General features: G+C 33.9%; 2 protein-coding genes across 5 annotated transcripts; one reads left to right on the top strand and one right to left on the bottom strand.

Annotated features, from left to right (window-relative positions):
- Positions 1-4,866: 4,866 nt before the first annotated feature.
- Positions 4,867-7,736, bottom strand: LOC131648357 (zinc finger BED domain-containing protein DAYSLEEPER-like). 2 transcript variants are annotated; one of them, XM_058918118.1, is made up of 2 exons: positions 7,633-7,732; positions 4,867-7,249 (listed from the first exon to the last, which is right to left on the bottom strand). In XM_058918118.1, the coding sequence occupies exon 2, from the start codon at positions 7,226-7,228 to the stop codon at positions 5,204-5,206; it is 2,025 nt and encodes a 674-aa protein (XP_058774101.1). In that variant the 5' UTR covers positions 7,229-7,249; positions 7,633-7,732; the 3' UTR covers positions 4,867-5,203. The 2 variants fall into 2 exon arrangements, with proteins under 2 accessions (XP_058774101.1, XP_058774100.1); XM_058918117.1 differs by having other exon boundaries at positions 4,868-7,249; positions 7,606-7,736.
- Positions 7,737-14,189: 6,453 nt separating this feature from the next.
- On the top strand, positions 14,190-19,352 carry LOC131654062 (PX domain-containing protein EREX). 3 transcript variants are annotated; one of them, XM_058924471.1, is made up of 9 exons: positions 14,190-14,551; positions 14,630-14,728; positions 15,094-15,180; positions 15,287-15,395; positions 15,544-16,214; positions 17,561-17,725; positions 17,809-18,051; positions 18,316-18,531; positions 18,934-19,352. In XM_058924471.1, the coding sequence occupies exons 1-9, from the start codon at positions 14,261-14,263 to the stop codon at positions 19,189-19,191; spliced, it is 2,139 nt and encodes a 712-aa protein (XP_058780454.1). In that variant the 5' UTR covers positions 14,190-14,260; the 3' UTR covers positions 19,192-19,352. The 3 variants fall into 3 exon arrangements, with proteins under 3 accessions (XP_058780454.1, XP_058780456.1, XP_058780455.1); XM_058924473.1 differs by having other exon boundaries at positions 14,361-14,551; positions 14,638-14,728; XM_058924472.1 differs by having other exon boundaries at positions 14,416-14,551; positions 14,623-14,728.
- Positions 19,353-27,134: the final 7,782 nt, after the last annotated feature.

Here is a 27,134-nt window from a genome sequence, read left to right as displayed (position 1 = left end):
CTCCAATGCTAGGGGGTGTCCCTGATTAACATCTGTAATGACTTTGATTTCCCAATTTCAATCATCTATTTGTCTTTCATATTCAATTTAATTGTACAATGTTTCTAAAGCTTTCCTTGTCGGACCAACGAGATTGATGTATGACTAACACTTAGGCTGGACCGCCAGTGTTAGGGTTTTTGTACAATTATACTATATTAGATATTGCCTAGGAATAGGGATACCCTATAGTAACTGGAACGTTCTTGATAATTCAATTGCTTAATTTCATCATAATTCGCTAAGGAATTAGGATTTATATTGAATGATTAAAATTTTGCTCGCTAAGGAATTAGGGGTAAACATTCTTGAGAACCGGTAGTTGATGATTGGTAAGTTGTTATTGAAATAGGATTCAGAGTTGTTACATGTTAATGCACACACCGACCCTGGCATATTACTCATATTTGGCCAAATAAATCTTTTACTTTTATTTGCAATTTAATTCATAATTTCTAAACCCAAAACCCCTAAGGCTTTTGCTTAACTGAATTGAAACACAACTCTATAGCATCACGCAGTCCTTGAGATCGACATTCAGGGATTTCCCCCTTATTAATACAGAGGCAAAATAGTACACTTACAAGCATATGTCGTGCCCTAGTGGGAATCATCTTTCCCTAAGCATGTCTCACTTGCCTAGTGATGGGAAACATGGGGAAAGACGTTTGTTGGTTAGATTTAAGTCAGGGTCAATGGCTGATCCACGTCCTCCTAAAAAGTAGGGATTCCACATTCCTCCTTTGACCAGTGGGAGATTAATATTCCCTAGGAAACCCTAGGCCCAAAGGTCTCTATAAACACCTCTCTCTTAACAGGATAAAGACATATCATAACTTAACCAATATTACACATACCACAGAGCCTTTCGTCTCACATGAGTTGTCCTCTCTCACCGCCATAAACATCACCATACATTGCCTCTCGCCGATGCAGGCCAACTCAAACTACCCTAACTGTAATAAACCTACCATTGTCTCTGAGTATCCCTTACCCTTGTAGAGATATCACAAAGACCTGTACTTTTTTACCAATAAAAGATGTTTAATGTATGACATGAGTTCTAAGAGAAAAGCTTGACCATAAATCTAAGAAGTGTATTTACTTAGGCAATAAACACAGTGTCAAATGTCACATCATGTCTGACCTTCACAACAAACACATTTTTCTCTCTAGAGACACAACTTGTTTTTACATTTTTTTTCTTTTTTTTCTACACACAACCTAAAACCACTATCACACTTACACCTATTTTCCACCTAACTAATGACTTACCTCTAGAATACATGGACAACAACATTGTCTCTTATCCAAACTTACCTTCTACTTCTTCACATTTACCCATTAACATAATTTCTAAACCTCCTATCCACTTTCAAGATTATCATTGTGCCATGATCCAAGGTAACTCCTCTCTTAAATCATCTACACCTATAGGTATCAATATTTACCCATCTCTAATTTTATTTCTTATAATAAGTTATCTAATAATCATAAAACATTCGACCTTAAATTATCATCCACCACTGAACCCACATCCTACTCATATGCCTTCCTTGGCCATAATTGGAACCAAGCTACCCATAGTGAACTTCAGTCCCTCATTACTAAAAAAAACTTGAGACTTAATTCCTTTTCCCCCAACTAAACAAAATCATAAGCTGTAAATAGATTTTCAAGTTAAAATTTATAACCAATGGCACCATATAACATACAAGGCTCACCTTGTTGTTAAATGGTTCAACCAAACCAAAGGCAAAGGCATATATTATAATGAAAATTTTAGCCATGTAATTAAAATGACTATCATTATATTCCTTATTTATAAACATCATATCAAAATTGGTTTTTACACCAACATGACATAAATACTGCTTTCTTACCATGGTGATTTAATAGAAGAAACTTATATGAAAATCCCTCATGGGCTAAAAATCTCTAATAAAATCTCTAAAAATCTCTATTTCTGGTCTTAAGCAAAGCTAATAGACAATAGAATCATAACTTAATATTCACCCTTCTTGAATTTGGTTTCACTTGGTCCTAATTTGACTACTTCTTATTTGCAAAGAAAACTAACAATTATTTTACAGCCATATTAGTGTATGATGATGATTCAATACTTACAGGTAACAACATGCCCAAAATTTCACATATAAATCTATCATGGATACAAATCTTAAATATTTCTTATAAGTTAAGTTGTGAGGTCTTTCCATGGGATATCCCTTTGTCAGAGAAACTATAGCCTTAATCTTTTATAAGATGCAAATCTCTTTCCAGCCAAACCCTCCTCTACACCCATGGATCTAAGTCACAACTTCACTTATGATGATGCTAAATTACTCACTAATCCAACACAATTTAGAAGCTTAATTGGTAAGTTAATCTATTTAACTCATCCCTATCCTGACATTAGTTTTTTGCTTGCAGGCTTAACCAATACCTTTCCAAACCCACAAAGGTACATATGAAAGTAACTACAAGGATTCTATGAAACATAAAGAATGCACCTGCGGTTGGATTATTTTTCAAGCATAAGTTAGACCTCAATCTTATTAGCTTTGCATATTCAGACTAGGGAGCTTGCCTTGACACTAGACATTCAACAATTGGTTTTTGTTTCTACCTTGGTTCATCCCCCGTATGTTGAAAAAGTAAGAAACAACATGTTGTGTCACGCTCTTCATGTGAAGCATAATATATATCAATCGCTAATACCTTCCGCGGGGCTTAATGGTTGCTATACATAATAAAGGACTTCACCATACCACACCAAAAACTAGTTACCCTATTTTGTAATAATAGAAGTGAAATTCACATTGCCACAATTTCTGTGTTTCACACAGAGCCTTATTTTGAGAGTTTTATCGAAAATTAGATGTTCGCTGTTATCTCCAACTAAGGATGGAAATAGGTCAGACCATGTCTTAGAAGGCTTGAGTCCGACTTACGATAAATTTAAAAGCCGTGAGCCTAGCAACGTATAATAGGCTTTATTTTTTGCCTTGACCTAACCTTTTTAAAAGTCTGGTGTAAAATAAAAATCTATTTAAAAGTCTATTTTACATTAAGGCTTTCAAATAGTCCATTTCAAACAGCTTATATATGTATGCCAACCTATAAGGTTTCATATATTTTTTAATAGTCAAGCCTGACCTATTTAATTAAATAGGCTTTTAAAAAATTCTAAGCCTAACCTTTTTATTAAATAGGCCTGACCTGACCTTAAATAGGCCGGACTATAGTCCGTTATATGCTGGCCTGATCTATTCTCCTCCATATCTCGAATGTTGTGCCACTAGTGAATTTGAACAGATATTTGTGGTCTGAAGCTTTGAACATCAATTCATTCAACTGCACTTTGAAGTTTACAATGGTGTAAGTGTTGTTAACCGTTAAAACATAATTGAATGCTTGTTTATACATCATCAAAACAATGATATGTATATCACTCCCCTGTAAGCAAATACTCCCTCCGTCCCATAATGAGTGACCCATTTAGAATAAAATAATGTCCTAAAATGAATGACTCATTTCGATTTCCAATACATTTTTTCCAATTCTACGCTCTAATTAATAAAAATTTCATCATTTCAAATACATGATAGGGGCACTATAGTAAAAGGATTATTCTCTCTCATACTCTTATACACTTTTCTTAATATGTGTGAAATGACCCAATGAGTAATTCATTGTGGGACGGAGGGAGTATATATTTAAAATCCTTTTACCTATAAAAACTCAAGAACATGTAAACCAGAAAAATCACAAAACCACAACTTTATAAATAGAAAATGAAACAGTCAATGTAAAACATAATTGGACAGAAGTGAATAAAAAACACTCAATGGAGTATAAAAACAACAATTTTATAAGTAAACATAAAACTATAAATAGAAAGAATAAAAACATGTAAAACATTTGGTATAAGATTTATCAAAACTAAACTGAAACATTACTGAAACAATAAGAGAAACACTCAATGTAACAGAAAAACCAGAACTTTACAGGAAACATACAACTTTCAATGGAAATAATACATAAACATGTATATAAACATGAAATAAACATCAAAAGTGGGAAAAAAATACCCTGCCAATATAAAACATCAATGGATAATAGAAACTCACTTTTGTGTTAATAGCAATCAACTCAAAATGCTCCTCTGTGTTAGATACAACCTTTCATTTGTAGAGGATTTTGACCGCAATCTTCCATGGTTCTTTCCAGTCGTTAATGTCCTTAATCATCTCAAAGAGTATGGTCGTGATAATAGGAAGAAAGTAAGGTTGTAGGAGGAAACCGTAATAAAGATAAAGATTGAAAATAGGAGGTATTGAAAGGAAGAAAAGAAAAAGGTGTTGAGGGAGGAATTAAGAGTGTTGGGATGAGTTTGAGAGAAGAGAGAGATGAAGGATGTGATGGAAACTGATGTGAGAAATGAGAGTTTAGAAATTAGGCGGCAATATGCGTTTGCGGACTCAAAATGATTAGAAAAAATGATATTTTGAAAAAGTAATTTTTTTTTTTTTAAAGCATATGGTTACTTTGACCGCAATATATATGAGGTTACTTGGAAAAGAAGAAATAGGTTTCTTTAAAACCAAAAATGAAACAAAGTTGAGTAATAGTTAATTAAGACAACAAATGGCTACCAGAACGTTTTGTCTTCTTATATTATAGATTACATGAGAAAAAATAAGGTGTAAGAAAAATTCTAGGTAGCCAAAATCAGATACACTGTTACTCAAGTTTGTCCATTTTGAATTGGAAAAAAATCATAGGTGTTATGTTCTAGGACTAGGCACTATTAGTGTTTCTTAGTTTTATACTTTTAAATTTCACAGAAGAGTTAAAGGTAATTGAAGATAATCTGATAAAAAACACAATTAAGTGCATCAGTCACTTATTAATCGCGCCGACATTTGAGCTTCCTTAAATCTAAACTATGCACTATGTGGTATAGACTGAAAGGATTAATATTGTGTATACAAGTAATGTTGGGTACATAAAGGGTTTCATACAAAAAAAATTAAAATAGAATCACCATTATGATATACACAATTAAAAAAAATCGAGTTGATCACAAAAAATTAGTTGACCTGAATCAAAATTTAAATCTCTAAAAACTATAGCCTAAAAATTAGAAAACCGGTGTCATCTAATACTGCATTTTCACAAGTGAATGTGAAACATCAAAGGGTTTTGATTCACAATGGAACCAATCCTTAGTACAAATAAGGGCCTCAAGAGTCAGAGAGTCTAGTGAACTCCTGTAGCTATCCATTTTTCGAATTTCTGTGTCGAAAATAGAATCTGCAGATAGAGTGGATACTGGCATAGATAAAATATCAGATGCCATTCTGGACAATGTCGGGTACTTGGATCCATTAACTCTCCACCAGCTTAGAACATTAAATTCTTGCACACCGGGCTCTAGAGGATCTTCAAGATACTCGGTCAATTCTGATTTAAATTGCTGGTTAGTGAAGTCTGATATATAGAATTCAATATCAGAAAGTCCATCTTCAACAAGTCCATCTTCAACATGGAAAATAGATGCATCATCAAGAGATACATCTTGAAATGCATCAAGTGATACTTCTTGAAATGCATCGGTTTTCATCATATTCTCGTTCCCGATGTCAAAATTTGTTTCCGTAAATGGAAGCACTTGTATGATACTATATTCGAGGAACAATTCCTGAAGACTATTCTCAACAGTTCGTATCCATGGCTCAGCATTCTCACCGAATATTTTAGCAAAAGTAGATTCCACGAGTTTCATTTTATACCGCGGATCCATGGCTGCAGCAATTGCTAAGATGAAGCAGCTCTCTCTCCAATACACATCAAACTTCTCTTGCAGAGATATAATCAAACTACAACAGTAAGGATCTTGGCTTGCCTCAGTCAACTGCACCTTAAGTTTGGACACTTCGGGGAAAAATAAGTTTGCGGTTGAGTATGATTGGATGGTTAGAGTTTTAGCAGCATCATACAAAAGCTTCAAGCATGCACAGAGATTTTCAACCTGCTTCCACTCATCGATTGAAAGGAGCATTGTGTCATCGGGATGATCATATATATCAAAACAGGAGAAAACTTCCTTTAATCCACAGGCAGCAACAAGCATATGGTAAACTGTGTCCCATTTATTTTTATCGTCAACTAAAAGATTCATCTTACAAGGAACTTGAAGTTGTTGCTTAAGCTTCAAAAACCTCTCTTCAAGAGATTGTGAAGATTTCACATACTGCACGCTCTTGCGAACTTTAGCAATAGTTTCTTGCATTGCCCATAGAGAATCTAATGCAAGGCAACTAAGCACGCGAGCATAACAACTCTGTCTTAATAATTGACCATTGAGGATCACAGGGTTCTTAAGAGAGAGGAGATCCCTCATACTTTCCATCAAAGCCTCATTGGAAAATAGTTTATCAAACAGAACGGAAAACAAGCGACCCTTTAAATTCCAACCTCTTAGGCAGGCCACTATTGTTTGATTAAAGGAACCATCCAAATCAGGAAACGGGACCGCAAAAACATTAAGAATCGGATGATGTAAATTCCAATCACCATCAATGAAGTGGCCACGAAGAAAAACATACCCCGATGTCTGATTCGAAGTCCACAAGTCCAAGGTGAGGTTGATTCGCCCAGGAATCCCATCAATAAGATTCAAAAGGTTTTGCTTCTCTCTAAGATAAATGGCAACACAATCCCCTTGGACAGTATTCAAGCTCAGTGGAATAAACCGCGGCTGAAGCGCTCGCGCGAAATCAATGAAACCTTTATGTTCTACAATATGAAGTGGATAATCATGTAAAATAATCATTTTGGCAATCGTATCGTTACAATGCACCTGATCAAATGAGATGGTAGAATTAGAGTAAGGCTTCGCTCTAGCTTGTTTCTTATGTAGAAGTAGATTAGCACCCGTATTGGCACGATGATGATTGGCTTGCAGATTTCTCTGACATGTCCCCAAAGCAAGGTGTCTTTTGAGATGGCTAGTGCCAGATTGTCTATAATCTTTCATATAAGCAAACGATCTTTTACATCTTCTACATACAGCCTTGGCACATCCCGGTTCACCCGTCGTTACCTCGTCGAAATGTTCCCATACATGAGATTTCTTCCTCCCGTGCTTACCGCGCCTCGTTTCAGAAACAGGAAGCTTCATGATAGTAAATCAGATGCAATCCTATAAGAATGAAACAATTAACTTATTGGCAAACAATAACAGAAAAACAAAGAGAATCGCGCTTAATCGAAATTCATTTCAACATTCATATCACCAAAATCAGGCTAAAAGTAAAAACTACAAAAGATATGATTTTTTTTTTTTTTATGATCATAGGTTTGTTTGGTGTCTCATATGTAATGTGATCAAAGTTGATATCAAGAAAGCATAAACTGTTGTTATCAGAAAACCTAAGAAACCTAAAAACCAAATTCAATTTTTCACGAATGAGTAACGTAACGTTGATGATTCAATTGGTGAAAGTGGCATTGCATTCATGAAACAGAGATAAACATGGAGAGAAAAGGAATGAGTACCGGAACGGAAGAGAAAGAGTGAGTTACCGGCGGTGGCGACGGTGGTGATTGTGAACGACGAAGCCTTTGTTAACAGTGAGTGTAGTCTTTGCCGGCTGAAGCAAAAACCCAAGGGTTTCAAATTGTGTAAATACAGTTATATAGTTTTTTGTTCTATGAATTTGTAGTATAAGTTTTTTATTTAACCTAATTATATATTTATTTATATGAGAAATTTTACAACTTTCTAAAATCTTGATTGAATCATTACAAAATCTAAATGATTATTATTTGATCTAAGATTTCCTTTTTGAGAAAATAGATTCAAATTTAGACAAACAAATTTGATTTGATTTGAAAATTTACTAAACAAATAACATAAATCAATAGAAAATTTTACTAAATAATCTTTAGTTTTTGTTTAAAATTTATTTCAATCATTTAACAATTTATATATATATATATATATAAGATAAAATCAAATCAAATCAAATTTGTTTGTCTAAATTTGAATCTTTTTTCTATTGATTTATGTTATTTGTTTAGTAAATTTCTTTGATAAATCTAATCATTAATTCAATATGAATCACTTAAGGTAAATTTTTATATAACTCTTTATTTAGTCACTAACGCATGTTCTTACTTTGAAATTTTTTATATATTTTTTTAATAAAAAATATTTCACATTCTTTTTTGTATAAAAAGTTAATACTTTGTATATATAAATACGTTGTCACTAATTCAATAAAATTATAAATTCATTTTTTTTATCTATGTTTTTAGTCACTGTATACTTAATTAAGAGAAAAGGGGTCATGCACTATAAAATATTTTTACACTGTCAACCAATCACCACCATGCACCCAATTAAAACATTTTTTTATTAAAAAAAACTTTAATAACATGGCACATTCATGATTCCCTATTGGATGACAGTGTAAAACTATTTTACACTGTCAGTGCACTACCTTTCAACTCCTTAATTAATATATGATATTTAGGTGGCTGTATTTAGATAACCAAACTGTACCGAATCCAACTAAACAAATAATTACAAGAATTGAACTGAACCGTTTAAATTTGTTTAAAATTAAATTGAACCAAATAATTGATTCGATATACCGGTTCTTAATTCTCAACCATTCTCGTAGTAATGTTTTAAGAGAACTATTTGTTTTGTTACGTTGAACAAAGCCGTTACATTTTTTTTTGAATTTTTTAATAAAAAATTATTTCAAATTTTTTAAAATTATTTTATAAATATTATTTTTATCACTGATATGTAATGTAAATTTCAGACTTTTTAAAATTCTTTTTATAAATATTATTTTTCTCACTAATATTTAATGTAAAATATTTAAATTTAAATCAATTTAAATTAAAATCACAAATTTATTAAAATTATTAAAAATTAAAAATTATTTAGATAAATTTTTTTTTCAAATCCAATTAATTGATAAAAAGCTATAACTTATATATATATATATATATATATATATATATATATATATATATATATATATATATATATATATATATATATATATATATATATTAAAAAGAACAATATTGTTATGTTGTTAGCCTAAATCAAAGATACTGATATATTCATGCAATAATATAGAGATGTTCAACAAATGCAAGAAGAAGAATAATAATATTCACTTGCAATTTTTTTTTTTACATACTTCGTAAATGATTAAACGTTCAATTTATTTTTTATCGTTTTTATCACCTATATAAAAAATTTAATATTAAATATTATTAATTTGAAGCGAATATCACTGTACCAAAGTTTTAATATTATTGATAAAATATCACAACTCTGGATTAATAGGGCAGAGAGCTATAAAGCCAAAAAAATCACTAACTAATGTTCTAACATAAACCTAATATTTTTAATTTTTTACTTATTTTAAGCCATTATTTACGATGGTTGTAATTTCAACCGTGGTGAAAAGTGACGTCTTCTATTTTTTAATGGTATATAATGTTTTTAGTTGATTCACTTTTGCCCTAGATGTGCTTTAGATAAACTCCATCTTCTACCTCCAAATTTCTTCCATTTACAAAACAATATTCCTCCACAAAATCAAACTTGAAAACATCATTTCTTCCATAAACAAAACTCAAACATTTCTTCGATTAACGAGTTTCGGAACTCCATCATCTCTTCTCCAAATTGAACGTGACATGAAAAGTATGAATTTAACTTAGCAACGTTAGTTGTTGTGTCAGGGCGTAAAATATTCTTTTTTAACGATTCTATTTATTTATTTATTTTATTATTGTTGTTGTTCTTTTGTTAGGTAAAATGTTCTTGTTTAACAATTCTATTTATTTTATTATTATTGTTGTTGTTCTTGCTGTTTTTCTTGTTGTTGTTGTCGTTGTCGTCGTTGTTGTTGTTGTTATTCTTATTGCTGTTTTGTTGTTGTTGTTTTTATTGTTCTTGTTGTTGTTATATATTGTGATGAAAGTTATCAATGTAGCCAGAAAAAACATGTGACAAAAATGAAAAATATTAACTGACCTTTCACCACGGTTGTTTATTATAATTGTTGTTATATGTAGCATGATTTCCAATTTATTACCACGACCAATAGACATTGGTTGTAAATAGTCTACTTACAACCACACGCTAGGTTATCACGGTTGCTCAACCGTGATTATAGGGCTTTCTTAATCGTGGTTATAGGTATTTTCCGTAGTAGTTAAAGATGAGGGTATCCCTCCAAATCCAAAAGATTCTAACACTGAATTGATTAAGTTAACCAAAAACAAAACACAAACCCGTTGGGAAAATAAGTTGGGTGAGTAAAACTCATATCATACAACCTCATTCATCTCCATATCCCCAGAATGTCTCAAACAAAATTACCGACGATGTCTTGACCAACCCTAAGAATAGTCAAAATTATTTGAATAACCAACTGAGTATAGTAGAACTTAGTAAATGGAACAAAACTAATACTAGCTTTGGCCACTCAAGCTCTGAAGAATATTCAGAGTTTGTAGATGCCACCCAACATAATATTTCCGACGCACATAAATATAAAAAATGAGATGTTGACTTCCTCAAAGATTCTTGGGCTAACATGTTAGAGTAGATGGATGATGATTACATATATAACAATGAAGATGATGAATTTGACCCTGAATAACTTAAATTTTAGGGTTAACGGGAGGGACCAATGTTGGGGAACCGAGGAAAAGTTTGTGAGGACCATTCATTAAAGAAGATTTTTAGAAGTACTAAAATTGCAGGGTCGCATATTTATAGGGACCCCTGATATATTTAACCCTAAATTTTAACTAGCCTTATTCAAATCTCAAAAGAAAAAGCTCAGATAAAAAAAAAAAACAAAAACCATCTACCTCACTAGAGCTCACTCTGGTTCTTCCAAACATACTCATTGAAGTGCATTTTTTGGAATGCACGAGGCCTATCAATTCCCCCGCCAAATTTATCCTAAGAAATATCCTCAGAAATAGTAAACCTGACTTTTGTTTATTGGCTTAGCCATGGATGAATTTGCATTTCTTCCCTCCTAAGTTTCTTGACTCCATAAACCTCAACGTTTTTACCAGAAATCACATATTAAATAACCTTATTGACCTTAGGTGTGTTTGCTCTAAACCTCTTAATCCATAAATCCTATCCATAACAGATCAAAATGTAGCTTACTCAATCAACCAGGGCACCATTAATACATGCATTGTTATAGTTTATGCCTACACTTGTTACCAAACCAAAAAAAAGCTTTAGTCTGACTTATTCATTCTCATTAATACTCATTCCCTGCCTTAGTGCATCTTGAGAGACTTCAATGCTATTTTGGGTGCTCATGAGCATAGAGGTAGTCACCTTCCATCTAGGAAACACAATAATGACTTTAATAACTAGGTCAACCAAAATTCCCTTATTGATATGCCCTCAAAAGGTTCTTTCTACACTTGGTCTAATGGGAGAGTTAGCAATTCCCATGTGGAAAAAATTTAGATAGAGTTTTTTATAACCAAAGTTGGATAGATTCTTCTAACACATCCATTATCACAAATCTTCCAAAGATGGGAAGTTAGAGCTTGTATCGGCGCCTGAGGCTGGGTTGTTGAAATGAGTGTTCAGCTTATCTTCCAACGTTATGTACGCCTGAGTTAGGTTCAACGTCTCCTAAGTCGTCTTTCCCAGTTTGGTGAGGAAATAGTGGTCGTTGAGGAGCCAATTTTTGAAGATCCAGCATTCGAGGGCTTCCTCGGTTCCCTCTATTTTTTACCGCAACCTGAATGAATCGATCGATGTACGACCATAGGCTCTCATTATCTCCTTTTATGATCCTGCTCAATGCAACTATAATAATTGGTTGCCTCTTCTTGGCCATAAAGTGAGCGGCGAGTCGATCGCAAAAATCCGCCCATGATTCAATGCATCCATCGGGGAGACCATTGAACCACAACCTAGCTAGTATGACCATTGTCAATGCTAGTATTTTGCATTTGGAAGCTTCGTATGCACTGTAGTTGCTGATGTGTTCGTCGGTGTCTCATTATCCGTCGTATTCTCTCAATTTGGGAGTCTTTTGCATGAACTTGGGGATCTTTCTTTCTAAGATCTGGGCATATAAGGGATGCTTAGACTGCACCCTAGTTCATTGGTGTTTGTCGTGATATGCGGACGGAGTGTGACTGCCTCGGTCTCCATCCAAGTTTCGGGAGGGGAATGGTGTTTTCCGCCTTTTGAACACTTTTTTATTTATTTCTGGACTTTTGTTTCCGTTGCAACGATCGGCTCTGGACCAAAGGATTGGTTTCTTCTTGACACAACCTCTATAGTTGTGTTTCCTCGGGGCTGAGCATGGTGGAGACTTTCTTCTAACTGAAGGAATCTTTTCTCCATCGCATTGGAGTTCTGTTGTTCAGCGATGATTTAGATACCGTTGAGCAAATCCTTTGCGCCTATAGTACCTAGGTTCACTTCAAGAATTCTAAAATCATGCAACATCTCATGTTTCTCAATAGGAAGAGGAGTTGGAACTCCAAGCCGCAATGCTTAGACAATCCTTCTTCTTGGAGGAGGAAGGATCAAATCTAGATGTGGAGGAACCTCAACGCCGAGATTCGTTTCGTCTGGAGGAGGATGAGTCATGTTTCATTGATTCACAGCTTTCTGTTCTGCGCCAGCACTAGTGGAATGAGTAGCTCTAGATCCAACCATTTTCAAGGATCGAAGAGATGAATTATACATAAATCCTAAGATCTGAATAATCGGTGACTTGTAATCAACGTAGAGTTCGAATTGATCGAACACAATTTAGTTTTGTGCTCGATTTGCTAGTTCTCCGTTCAAAGGTTGAAGAGAACTTCATACCGGAAAACGAATGCAGAGATAGAAAGTTGTAGAAAATGGGGGAATCAAAAGTTGATTTCCACACACGGCTCCACTATTTCGTTTTGGGAGCAGAAATAGAAAGAGAGATGGAAGTTGTGGCAGAGTAGAGCTTTTGATGTCGCGAAGAAGGAATGTACCTTCAAAGTTAGCACTCTAACGCTTAAGTCAATATATGAAATAGTAGAGAGTATTCAAATTATGTTTCAAACTTGTTAACTGATTCAACGCCATTTCTTATATATAGAGGAAAAAATAACGATCTTGCTATCTTTCAAGCGTGAAAAGTGGAAGACCGTTGGAAGCGTCTGAGGCGTAAATCTTCTTCAACAAGGTCTAAAATGGTCATATGGTAAGAAGACTCTAGAAACATAACCGAGAGACTTTTGATCTGGAACAAGTTATCTCAAAATGATCGTCTGAAGGGAATATGGTTGACCCATAACTTTAAAATATTTGAATTAATTTGATATTTTATTTGTTTTTATTGAACTGACCTAATTATTAATATATTGTGATTTTCTAATATTTAGTTAAATTTTTATATTAATCATTTTTTAAAATGTTAAAAGTAAAATCAAATTTGAATTGAAGAAAAATCAACTTGACGACATACAGATATAGTTAGGTATTATAATGAGATATTTTGATTTATTTTAAATTCTATACCAATTATAACAATTAAATCATAAATATAATTAATTGTAATTAAAATTAAGCTTAATTTATATTTTGATAATATATATAATTTTCACACAAATGTTCAATCAGATATTTATCTAAGGGGACAACTTCTCTACCCATCACAAAAAAATGGGTAATGTACCTTCAACCAATCAAATGATACCATTTAATTTGTACATATTTAATTATTTATTAAATAAATGTCCACATAGGTTTAAACTCTTCCCACAACTGTGAATATTTAATGGTTATTAAACTTCATTTATATATAAAAAAATAAAAATATATTAAAATTATTATTTTTTCTAATACCTATAAGATTCTTACTAAATAAATAATGATTACATCTAGTTAAATTCGTTAAAACTGTGCTTAACACATTAATTTATTATGAGATTATTTCCAATTTTACAAAAGAATATCCGATTTATTTAATCTGAATTGAATATCTGTCTTAATGATGACATAAAAAAATCAAATCCAAATTCAATGTGTTGCAATTTATTACAAATTCTCCTAACATAATATCAAAAACAATAAAACAAATAATTTATATGAAAACAAGTGAAGAAGAAAGAAGACACAAAAAGTGAGAGCAAAGTGAAAATGCATCCCTACGCTTACGATTTATCACCTTTAGTTGACATCAATTTCCACTACGATGCATATCCATATCCCGAAGAACTCGACGACAATGGCACCGACGATCTCCTCGATGACGACGCCGTTTCGGGAATATCTCCGCTTCCGCTGTGTATGGATTGGAGTCCTCCGCCTCCTAATTGGGACGGTCGCAACACTCTCTGGCCGCACACTTTATCGTCCTGGACTTTCTCTTCAACCATTCCTTCCTGGACTCTTGTTCCTCAATCAACACCTTCTTCCGATCCTGTTGTGGTATCTATTTTTTTTTTTTTTTTTGATTTTTTTTATACTTTTTTTTTGAATTGATTTTAACTGAATGTTAGGTTATAGTTTTTTAGGGTTCAAGTTGGAGTTCGATCCCCTCAAGCTATCACCACTACGAGAATTATATTGCGCAGATTTAGTGATTTCCTTGACTTGTTTTCTCAAGTGAGTTTGTTCTATTGCAGACTAGTTTCTTCAGAAAATTGAAATGTATAATTTAATTTCAAATTACTATATGATCAAATATTAAATTTTTATTTTCATAGTCATTTTTTCAAATTTGTTGTTTATAATGTATGCTTGGTTCTCTGGTGACAAAAATTGAATTTGAATCAATTGATTTTAGTTAAAGATGAGTTGAATGTAAGGTGATTTAGTTTGGATACATTTATATAAAAGCTACATAAGTTTTGTGACACACTGTTTCAGAGGTCTTATCAAAATAGCTTATGATAATTTTTATAGACTTTTCTGAGCTTAATTTTATAATTTATAATCGAGGTAGCTTAATTTTTGCATTTTTTTTCCAGCTGAAAAAAGAATTTCCCATGAAATATCTGCCTTCGCCTCCACCGAAAAAGATATTGAGAATTAAAAGCCACGCTCTTTTGGAAGAGGTACATAACCTCTGTATCTTTTGCTGCTTCCAATAATTGTTTTGTGCTTGTTTAGTATTTTCTTTTTGTATTTTAATTTTTCAAATAACAAACTGGTTACTTGCAGCGACGGAGTTTATTAGAGAATTGGATGAAAAAATTGTTTTCAGATATTGCGGTATCTAGAAGTGCACCAGCAGCAATATTTCTCGAGTTAGAAGCTGCTGCTAGAGCTTGTATGCATTATCCTTATAAACAACTTAACAGTTCTTTTCTTTATGTCGGAATTTGAAGTATTTCCTCTTTGTCTGAAAGATTTTAAACAACAGTCTTTTCTGATGTTCTACATGCATTTAATGTATTTATGTTTCTGTTATTTTTCAGCATTCCATGATGCGAATCAGAATATTTCAGATGAACAAACTTCTGCTGGTACTGCACTATCACATACTATTCATAATAGTTCACATGATTTTGTTAAAGCTTCATCTGTTTCTGGTGACGATACTACTTCTGAGGTTTCTGAGCTGGGTACACTGGGGCATGGAAAAGATAAATGTTCTGAGCATACCGTGGACAATTTAACATCGGACGGTGACTTAATTAATCCAACTGAAACAAGTGTTGATCATGCTGCATCCAACCAAGACTTTGTTTATGAGAATAATAGTAGTAATACAGACAAGGTTGCTGAGAATTCTGGTGATGCTATAGCTCTTCGTCTAGATGGAGCTGACTTTACACCAGCTGATGCTCATGTTGAGAGACTGTCAACGGAAAGCATTGGGAGTGACTTAAGTTCTGTAAGTAATATTGGAACGTCCAGTTCAGTTGTCTCTACTTTGCTTCAGGGTGTTTCACACGACCTTCCTGAGAACAATTTACCCTCCGGAAACTCAGATTTGTTGGTGACTTTTCCGTTGGATCAGCGACAGAAGTTGAACAGAATTCTTAATACACAGCAGCAGAGAGTGGCCACTGCAAAAACAGATGTTGAAGATCTTATAGCAAGATTGAATCAAGAAATGGCGGCAAGACAATATCTTGCGACAAAGGTATCAAATACATGTTTAAGATTTTCTTCGTTATTACTAAATTTTGAAATACAGATTTTCATTTGCCTCTTGTTTTTAATTGTTTCAGAAAATGTAGTTGAGAATCTGTTTGAGCTGTATGGTGTTTTTTTACTTGGCAAAATATGATCCTTCAGTTCTTCATACCTCAAATTATTGCCATAGATTTAATTATGTGCCTGATGCTCACATTCAACAAATTGTCATTAAGAAGTCAAATTTAATAATTGTAAATACCCTGTAGTCCTTATGATGTATCATACAAATACTCATTCGTGGCAGGACTGTACATAAAATCACCAAACTACCATTTAGTGGCCACAATATATTTCATGATGTGGGTTCCTTTTGGATCAAACTACTGAGTCAGTACTCAACTAGTGATAAGCAAATGAATAATGTGAATTTGTGAAGTTTTCAGGTTGCTCTGTTGTTCTTATATTTTAGGTCCTTCAAATAAGTTTGTTGTTTACAGAACTAGCTCAGGCTTTTGGAAGACTATGTGCACTATGAGTAGATCGGCCAAATTTGTTGTTATTCGAATATAATGCGATATCTAAAATATTTGTAGGATATTAAATAGTTCAAAATGGCTGTTAGCTGTTCTTACATACAAGAAATTTAGAGAATCACATTTAGGATTCAGCTATTAAGGCTTGTATCCTGTTTTCTCCTCATTTGACAAAAATGAAAAGAAAAAAAAATAAGTTTTGAAAGATTAAGAACTGAATCTGTAATGTTCAAAAGGATTTTCTTTTTAGGGTTAAATTTGTATTAAAGGATAATAATGCATTTAATAAAAAATTGAGATTGTACAAAGGAAAAATGTTATTACATGTTAAGTTCAACGAAGAGAAGGTAACTGATATATGTGTTCAAGGATGCGTTACACTATTCTCTGCTTGAGCCAATAGTGGTTCGAGAGTTTGTGGCATGGTTCCTCGGACTGTATCTTTTCTATTGATGTTGGTTCTCGGTGCTGAGATCTAGTATGTTACCCTTCGGTGGTGTAGAAGTTGGTTTTTTTTGTTTTATTGTATCTTGTACCTTTTTACCATTTCAGCATTGAATTGGCTTTCTGTGTAGATCTTTCACCTTCCAATAATTGATTGAATCTCATTTTGCAAGAGTGGAGAGTGTTTAACAATAATAAAAGTATACTTGTTGGCTTCGTCTAATTTTTTTTATAGAAGTAACTGGTAACTGTTTGCAGATATGTTAGCTATGTCAAAACAAGTTCAATCTCAATGATGGAAAAGTAAAATAAATAATGATATCTTATTGGAATTTATATGTTCGCATGTTTAAATATTATATTTTACTTGTAGGTCAAAGATTTGGAAGTTGAACTTGAAACAACTCGACTGAACTGCAGAGAAAACATGCAGCAAACTGTCTTAACTGAAAAGGAAAGGTTTACACAAATGCAGTGGGATATGGAGGAACTTCGGAGGAAGTGCCTGGAGACAGAAATGAAATTGAAGCTTGAAGAGGTCTGGTTGTGCTTATTAAATTTAATCAACATCTCTTATCATTCCATTTCGGTGGCCTATAGTAAAAAATTATAATGTTTTAGGATGAAAGGTTGCTAGCAGAATCAACAAAAGCATCCATTATTCAGGAGAAGCAAATGTTGCAGCAAGAGCTAGATGTGGCTAGAGAACAACTTAAGCACTTGCAGAAACATCATGATGAGTTTGAGATGAAATCAAAGACAGATATGAAGTTGCTAGTAAAGGAAGTGAAATCCCTCAGAAGCTCTCAGTTAGAACTAAAGCAGCAGCTCGGCGAATTGAAGGAGGAAAAAGTAGACGTGGAGGTATGGTCCTTTCTGGTTCTTATATTTTCAACTATGAACTAATACTAAACAACTTTAAACATTTCTCTGAACAAGACCAGCAAAGTAATTTGACTGATTTCATCTGACTAATAATTATTTCTAGAATCTTATATACGAGTAACTTTTCCTTTCCCCCTCACGAATTAATATTTTCTATTCACCATTTTTACCTAGTAAAGGAGAATATGGATTATATTTTCTGTTTTACGGTGTCCTAAAAGTTTAAAAATCCAAAATCTTCAGAGAACTCTTCATAAGGAAAAGGAAAGAATGCAGCTTTCACATAATGCTAATGCAAAGTTGTTGCACGAGTGTGCAATCCTTCAGAAGAGGCTTCAGGAGTGCAGTGTAAATTTTCTTGTTGAAGAGGAAGATAAACTAAATGTTGACACTTCAACATCTGACGCTTTGGATTTGTTAGCAACATCAGATAATCGGATTGGTCTCTTGCTTGCAGAGGTATGAATACAAAGCACTTTAAGCAACTAATTTTTTGGTCAATATTTCTTTTTGGGGAACTTGGCGTGAGAAGTAGTAGCTGTGCTTACAATCTATATCTATCCTATTCTGGTAAACCTATTTTGTTTCCCTCAGTTTGCCCTCTTTACTCCCAAGTCCCAACCATACTCTACATATATCGGAGCTCATATTTTCGACATCAGTCTATTCTTTAACAATTCATTATTTTCATTGGCATATGTTTTCACGAGAATCATGCAAAAGGACATGTGGGTGTAGTAGATACAATTTTGTTTTTCCAGCATGAATCTATGATACTTTGTGTGTTTTATTAGCCTTCTATATGGTGTCGCCTCTACTCACAGTTTTGTTTACATGGTGTCTATAAATATTTGGGATCAGGCACAGCTCTTGGCACAAGATGTAGAAAATGTTGTTGATGCTGTTGAAAGAAATACATCTGCTGATGATACCGGGACAACTAATGAAGAGTTAAGGAAAATGCTGGCAAATATATTTGTAGACAATGCCAGTTTAAGGAAACAAGTCAACTCGGTTATCCGTTCTGCTTTAATTGCAAATATCAAATCTGAAGAGAACGAGGAAGAAGACGAAATCCATCTGCAGAAAACTTTTCTCAGCAAGTTCTTAGAGAGATGACATGTTCAATGCTATGTAATGTATGTACCCTATGTATGTTACCAAGTTACTTCTGTTAATATCATCTTTATGATAATGCGTAGTTTCACTGCTGGAATATAATTATTTCAAAAACAGTAATGCCTCAATCATAAATCCAACCATCACATTTAGCAAACAAACCAACCGTGTTTGTTTCTTCAAACTGACTGTTGTGGTTAATATGCGACAGATTTAAGTGTTTCTAAGTGCAATTTTTCATATATAAGTTGTTTTTGCCTTCTAGTTCTTTTAAAATTATTGTAATGAGGATTTTTTTTCTGCTTCTAGAAACCATAGTACTACAAGACAAGCTGACATAACAGTAGTCATTAGTAGGGATAGAATTATTTCACCCACACGAGGGTAATATAATCTTCGGATCCCTTATGTAGTCTTTGTGGCTGAATGCCTGAATGAATGGGTAATCAATATTTACAATCAATTCCTCTTCTCTCACATAAATTTGAACGATACATTTGAGCTCTATTTCAAAGAATTCCATTTCTCCATTGGAATTCCTTAATAGGTCTAGGATTATATTAATTTTGCTAATAATACAAAGTGACAACATGTTACAATTGGTATTACCCTTGACCTGAGACATACATAGTCCTTTGCGAATCCTAGACGAGCTGGAACGAAGTTCAATGAAAGTTTTTTAACAATTTCAACTCCAATCTCCAATGCAGTACTATGGATGAAATCCATACTTGCACGCTCAAGCTGATCAGAGCTCCCAAAGTTCTAACAGTTGTCGTGGTAATGGTGGTCCTTGCATCAGAACTACAAATACCTACGCTATTCGCATATCTCAAGTAGAGTTTCACGTCTGAACTACAAATACCTACACTGTTCGCATATCTTAAGTAGAGTTTGCTTGATTTGATTACAAAAACGGTTTGGACTGGCTTTATAAATTTCTTAAAGTAGAGTTTGCTTGATTTGATGACAAGAACGGTTTGGACTGGCTCTAAAATTTTGTGACCCATTTTTCCTTTTGGATAAAACTTAACCTACTTCCTTAGTCAGATTGACTTCCATTCATCTTGACGAGTTATCCTTACAATGACATTTGAACTATATGCACCCGAAGCTTGAATGCTTGATATTTACCTGTTGTGGGCATGCCTTTGAAGTTGGTGAAATTGTTGCAACTATTATGGCTGACCATTGCATCTTGTTGTAATTGTAAAAGCTGCATGTTTTATATAAACACCTGTCAACATACCAACATACGGTTCAGGGATATACTTGGAATCTTGACTGAAGTATTAAATATTTTATTTGTAACTCTGAAACTTTAAATCATCCCAATAATACTAGTTTTATAGTTATAGACGTAGGCACACTTGGTCGAATTGTATAAACAAATATTATGTTCATTGGTGGCAATTTACGTTTTGATTTCTCATTACTAATTTTTGTTCTAACATTTTCGTCAATACTAGCTCTTGTTGAGATTTGTGACCTTAGGCTCCACTTGAACCTTCCGTAGAAAAGAATGAGAGGAGAATAATTCCTTGATGTATCAACATGTATAGGGAATTTCTCTCTTAAATAGAGAAGAATTAGAATCCTAAATTAATTGTAGAATAATATAATAACAAAAAAAAAACAATACAAATGCTATAATATTCTAATTAATATTTTGATTCTGCAACGCTCCCCCTCAAAATGACTTGAAAATGTCTTCCATGGATAGCTTGCGAGTTATGTAGTCAAAAGGTTTCTTGGGTAGTCCTTTGGTCAAGATACATGTCAATTGTTCTGTAGTAGGAATATAGGTCATACATATCTTGCTCATTTTCAATTTTTTCCTTGCTGAAATGTTTGCCAACTTCCACATATGTTTGGTCCTGTCGTGTAGAACTGGGTTGTGTGCAATAGATATTGCAGACTTATTGTCACAATAAAGTTTTATAGGTGGAAAAGTATAAAAATTCAATTCTTGCAGCAGTTTTTCCACCTACAACGTCTCACAAATTCCATGAGCCACTGATCTAAATACAGCTTCAGCACTACTTCTTGCTACAACGCTTTGGTTCTTGCTCCTCCAACTAACCAAATTTCCTCCAACAAAGATACAATAGTCTGATATTGATCTTCAATCATTTATACTTGCACCGATGTAGGCTTCTATTTGGAGATGTCCACGATTTTTATAAGGAAGTCCCTTTTCGGGCGATCCCTTCAAGTATCTTATGATCCTGAAAATGGCCTCTTGTTGTTCAGGTCCTGGTGCATGCGTGAATTGGCTCACCAAACTTACAACAAAGGCTATGTCTGGACACGTATCAGATAAGTATATTAGTCTTCCGACCAATCTTTGATACCTTCTTTTATCTACCATATTTCCAGCTTCAGCAGGCTGCGATTTTATGATGGGTTCCATGGGAGTCTCTACAAACTTACATCCAAGTAATCCAGTTTTTTTAAAAGATCTAGAACATACTTCCATCGATTCATAAAAATACCCTCATTTGATCTTGCAAATTCAATTCCAAGTAAGTATTTTAGAGGGCCAAGTTCTTTGATTTCAAAGACCTTAGAAAGTTTCTCCCTTAGGTTTTTGAGCTCCAAGCTATCATTATCTGTTAATATGATGTCATATCCACATACACAATCAAAATAGCAATTTTATTAGTGGATGGATGTTTATAAAACAGTGTATGACCAGATTGACTTTGGAAATAACCAAGTCCTTTTACCATGATTTCGAACCTCTCAAACCAAGCTCTTGGAAATTGTTTCAAACCATACAAAGAATTCTTCAATCTACACACTTTATTTCTTCCCAGTTTTTCCTAAAATCCAGGGGGGAGACTCATCAATACTTCTTCCTCTAGTTCTCCATTTAGAAAAGCATTTTTTACATCCAGTTGATGTAAAGGCCAATTGAAGTTGGCAGCAAGGGATAAAATAACCTGTATGGAGTTATGTTTTGAAGCTGGAGAAAAGGTCTCTTGATAATCTATACCATAAAATTGGGTAAATACCTTAGCCACTAACCTAACCTTGTACTTCTCCATACTTCCATATACTTTGCACTTGACGGTAAAAATCCACTTACAACCCATCTTCTTTTTGTCATGTGGTAGGCTCACAACCTCCCATGTTTCATTTTTCTTGAGTGTGTTAAACTCATCTAGGATTTCTCATTTCCAGTTGGGATCATCTAGTGCTTCGTCAATGTTTCTAGGCACAAAAAAGTTAGTAATTTTAGAAGTAAAGGCTCGATGGTTTTGGGAGAGGTTTCGGTAGGAGACATAATTGGAAACGGGATGGTTTGCACTGGTTTTAAGTGATTTGTTAGTGCAGGCTATGGTGCCTTTCCTAACGGATATGGGTAGATCAGTATTAGAAGTGGGAATTTCATAATCACATGTTTGTTCTTGAGGCATCTTTGTTGAACCATCTTCCAAGGATTCTGGTTGATTGGATGTTGAAATGATGGATTGACTTCTAACCTTTTTAGGATATTTCCAAGCATAAACACGAAGCTCTTGTTTTGATTTTGGTATTTCTTTCCCTATTTGGGCACCACCTAAGCCTCATACAAGGTTTAACTTATCAATTTCATAATTTTTTTCCACATGTTTTACTTCTTTATGTGCAATTGTGTGATCAATTAACTCTATATCCTCGGTGTTAAAAACAGGATTTGGCAAAGGTTCTTTCAAATTGTTGTCACTTAAAAAATTGTCTTCATTGACATTCTCCCCCTGAAAGGAATTTTTGTGATAGAAAGGTTGTAGTTCTAAGAAAGTGACATTTATACTAACATGAAGTTTCTTTGTGTTAAGATTGTACCACTTATAGCCTTTTTGGTTGGGAGAATAACCAACAAAAATATATTTTTCATCTCTTGTATCTAGTTTAGACCTAGAGTTAAGGGTGTACATAAAAACAGTACAACCAAACACTTTTAAAGGTAAATCAATATGCAATCGACATGCTGGCAAAAAAGTTTTGAAAACATCCAATAGTGTGTGTTAACTTAACACATGGTTGGGCATCCTACTTATGAGATATGATGCTGTTAGAACTGCATCCCCCATAAAAATTTAGGAACATTGCTCTCAACCATAATGGCACGAGCTACCTCTAGAAGATGTATATTGTTTCTTTCAGCTATGCTATTTTGTTGAGGCGTATTTGGGCATGTTGATTTATGTTGAATATTTTTATGTTGATTGAGGTTTTTATTTAAATATTCAGTATCATTGTCACTTCTCAAAATGGAGATTTTTATCAAATTGAGTTTCTATCATTTTTAAAAACATTTAAATATCTATGGTACTTCAGATTTATCTTTCATTAGATAGACCCAACATAGTCGTGTATGATCGTCAATAAAGGTCACAAACCACCTTTTACCAAATTGAGTTGTAATTTTAGAGGGACCACATACATCACTATGGAATAAATAAAAAGGTTTGGATGCATGATAAGGTCGAGAGGAATAAGGAGTTTTGCGAATTTTATAAATAACATAACTTTCACATTCAAAAGAAGAACAATTAACATTTTTGAATAAATCTGGAAACAAATACCTAAGATATTGAAAATTAGGGTGCCATAGTCTATTATGCCAGAGCATTATTTGATCCCTCACAAAGGTAGAACTGATACCACTAAGGCCATGAGCCACTTTATTCTTAAAACCATCCTCAAAGTGGTAGAGTCCATCCATCGTTTTAACACTGCCAATCATCTTCCCCGAATTTAGGTCCTGAAAAATACAATGTGTGTTACAAAAATTCACATTGCAATTAGAGTCTTTGATATTTTTTTAAATCAATGTGCGTAGACAAATGAATTTTTCCTTCTCCTGCAATTGGTGAAAAACTTCCATTTGCAATTCTAACTTTTTTATTTCTAGGACAAGGTGAATATTTTTGAAATAAAGAAGAAAGGTTGGTCATATGGTTAGAAGCACATGAACCTATGATCCATGGTGAATACATATTTGAGGTGCAACTTAGAGACATATGGGTACTAAAATTACCTGTTTGACACAAAGAAGCATTAAGAATACCAGACAAAGAACTATATTTTAGCAACCTTATGAGCTCCTTAACTTGATCCTGGTTGGGCAAGGTTTTTTTTGCCGCATGTGGTGTAGGGACATATTTGGGACCCTGTTTGCCATGTTTTCATATGTGCTGATTTCCAGCATGTCTCTCGAGTGTGATGTGATCTGTTGCAGTGGTCACACCTGAGGTTAGATATGTTCCTCTGATTTTATGAACTTTTAAAGGCAACAATATATGCAATTAAGGCATTGGTCTCAGGAGGATTTGGACCAACTTTTTCCTTTCCCATCATCACACTCCTGCGAGTTTCCTCCCTTCTAACTTGAAAAAAAAATCCCATAATGAAGGTAAGGTTGATCTTCCAACAATTCTTCCACGAACTTCATCTAACTCCTCATTGAGGCCATCAAAGAGCTGTAAAATTCTTCCTTCTTCCACTGTTTGTTGATGGTTTGGCATTCTCGGTTGACTTCCACTTATAGGTGTTGAAGAGATCAAAGTCCTTCCAAACCCATTTTAAGGAATGGAAGTATTTTGTGACATTATCACTTCCTTTCCGAATTTCTCTAGCCTTCAGCGTAAGTTCATAGATCTAAGACTTATTTTCCAAATCAAAGCACATCTCTTTCACACTTTCCCATAATTCGCTGTTGAATAACACATATAGTTTCTGTTGATTTCCTCTTCCATGGAGTTTACCAACCATGTCATTACCATGGAATTCTTATCATCCCGCTGCCATAGACAACTTTTTGCTCTTTTTGAGACAACATGGTTTTAGTGTTCACACTCAAAATTTTACAAATATTAAAATATGAACACTTCTACTTGAATTTTCTACAAACATTAAAATCTGAAAGCTTTTGTTTAAGTGTTCACACTCAAAATTTTCCTTTTCCATTCCCTTTTTAATTTCAATAAAGTTATCTAAAACAGGGCTCATAGACATACTTATAGAGTGTCACATCCTTACATGATATCAAATGTACAAGGAGATCTCCTGAGAGAAACTCATCAAGAAATACTAGAAGAAGAGCAGACCAGGGCAGACCATGTAGTTTAAGTGTTGTTGATATGTCACTATATTGTGTCTATTGAGAGAGATGTCATAGTTAGGGGCGAGGTTCAGGAAGACACTCCTCAAATGACAACTCTATAAGTCGTCTTAACAAAAGCACAGCATGCGTTGCAGTAGATGAGGTTTATTATTCTTTAATGACTATTTTGTCCTTCCTTAAATACACTTTCCAGAACCTTTGACCGTGAGTTAAAGTTTGGCCCACTACATTCTCAGTGGCCTCATTACTATGGGATGGGTTTTGGTTATAAAGAAAGATTAGAGTTGGAGGTTTTATGTTGATTATAGAGCCTTAAGCAAGACAACAATACCAGATAAATTTTATATTTCTATCAGGGAGGAATTGTTGGACGATTTTCCACGTGGTAAAGTACCTTTCTAAGGTTGGGCTAAAGGCTTGTTACCATCAAATTTGCATGCACTTAGATGACACTCTCAAGACAGCAATCAAAACACACGAAGGACGCCATGAATCATTAGTTATGCACGCATTTTGTGTTGAATAATGCTCCAGCAACATCCTTTCACCCCAAGGTCATTGGCATAGATTTTCTAAAGGAGGTGGTTAAGCTTCTTGGAATACCTTCCTCAATTGTTAGTGTAGATGTTTTTGATTGGCTGCATTTTATGGTAAAACATAATTCTGTGTTTAGATGTCTTGACTAATGTCATGACATGCATGTGTGGTTTTCTGCAGGAGATGTGATTTTAGCTAATACGGATTTTAGTGATGTCAAGATGAATGTTGTGACATCGTTACTTGAACATCAAGTGATGTTATGTTCCTGTTTTGTTTCCTACTTTATCTCAGGCTATATTTTAGGAAACTAACGATTGTGCTGATTGTATATCAGTAAGAGAACGAGACATGGGCTGATTTTTAGCACCCTGATTTGTGAAAATTAGGTTAACTTGGTTGAACCTAATTTATGTTCTGCAGGCCTAAGGCCCATGCCCAGGATCTGCCTTTTAAAGACCGCTAATCCTACTTTGCAGACGGCAAGAGAAAGACGTGAAAAATATTCTGCAAGTGTGAGTCTTCGGTGTTAGGGTTTACAGTGTTCTTAGTTTTACTTGTGAGCCAAGCAATTATCATGTTGATAATTGTATTGGAGTAGGCTGTATTGAGTTGTTTATGTTTTGTCACTCAAAGCTTTTAAGCACGAGTGTTGTATTTCTTGATTAAAGCTTTTAAGCAAGATCAAAAATTTGTTCTGGAGTGTCTTAGATAGAAGTTGCATTAGGTAGGTATTAAGTGAAGGTTGTAGATTGTTGGTTTAATCTTAAATTGATACTTCTTATAGTGGATTTCCTCCCTGTCTTGGTAGCCCCCAGAGTAGGTGTAGTTACACACCGAACTGGGTTAACAATTTCATGTGTTCCTTATTACTGTTATTGCTTACTTACTGTTAAGATTAATAATCTATACTGAAATGAATGTCATAACATCCGATACGACATCAATTGTCTCCGATACGACATCAATTGTCTTGTTACTAGAATTTCAGTTAGTGACAGGGATCCCACACTTCTTAAATATTCTTGGAATGAACTACTTAAGTTGCAAGTGGCAATCCTTAATGGGTGTTCTCCATATCTCTGTCCTACCTAGGTGTTTTTTCTCATAGCAGCCAAATGAATGGATTGATTATATTTTGTGAGCACAATATTGGTATTTCAATTAATAATTAACTTATTGATAAAAAATTTAAAATCTATTATAGGAAAAGGGGGGAATATCAACTTGTGGTTAATTCAATAATTTCATGGCACCAACCTATTCCTTCAATCAATATGGAAAAGTAATG

This window comes from Vicia villosa, linkage group LG2 (assembly GCF_029867415.1).
Source record: "Vicia villosa cultivar HV-30 ecotype Madison, WI linkage group LG2, Vvil1.0, whole genome shotgun sequence".
NCBI lineage: Eukaryota > Viridiplantae > Streptophyta > Magnoliopsida > Fabales > Fabaceae > Vicia > Vicia villosa.
This window is presented reverse-complemented; position numbering and strand designations above follow the sequence as displayed.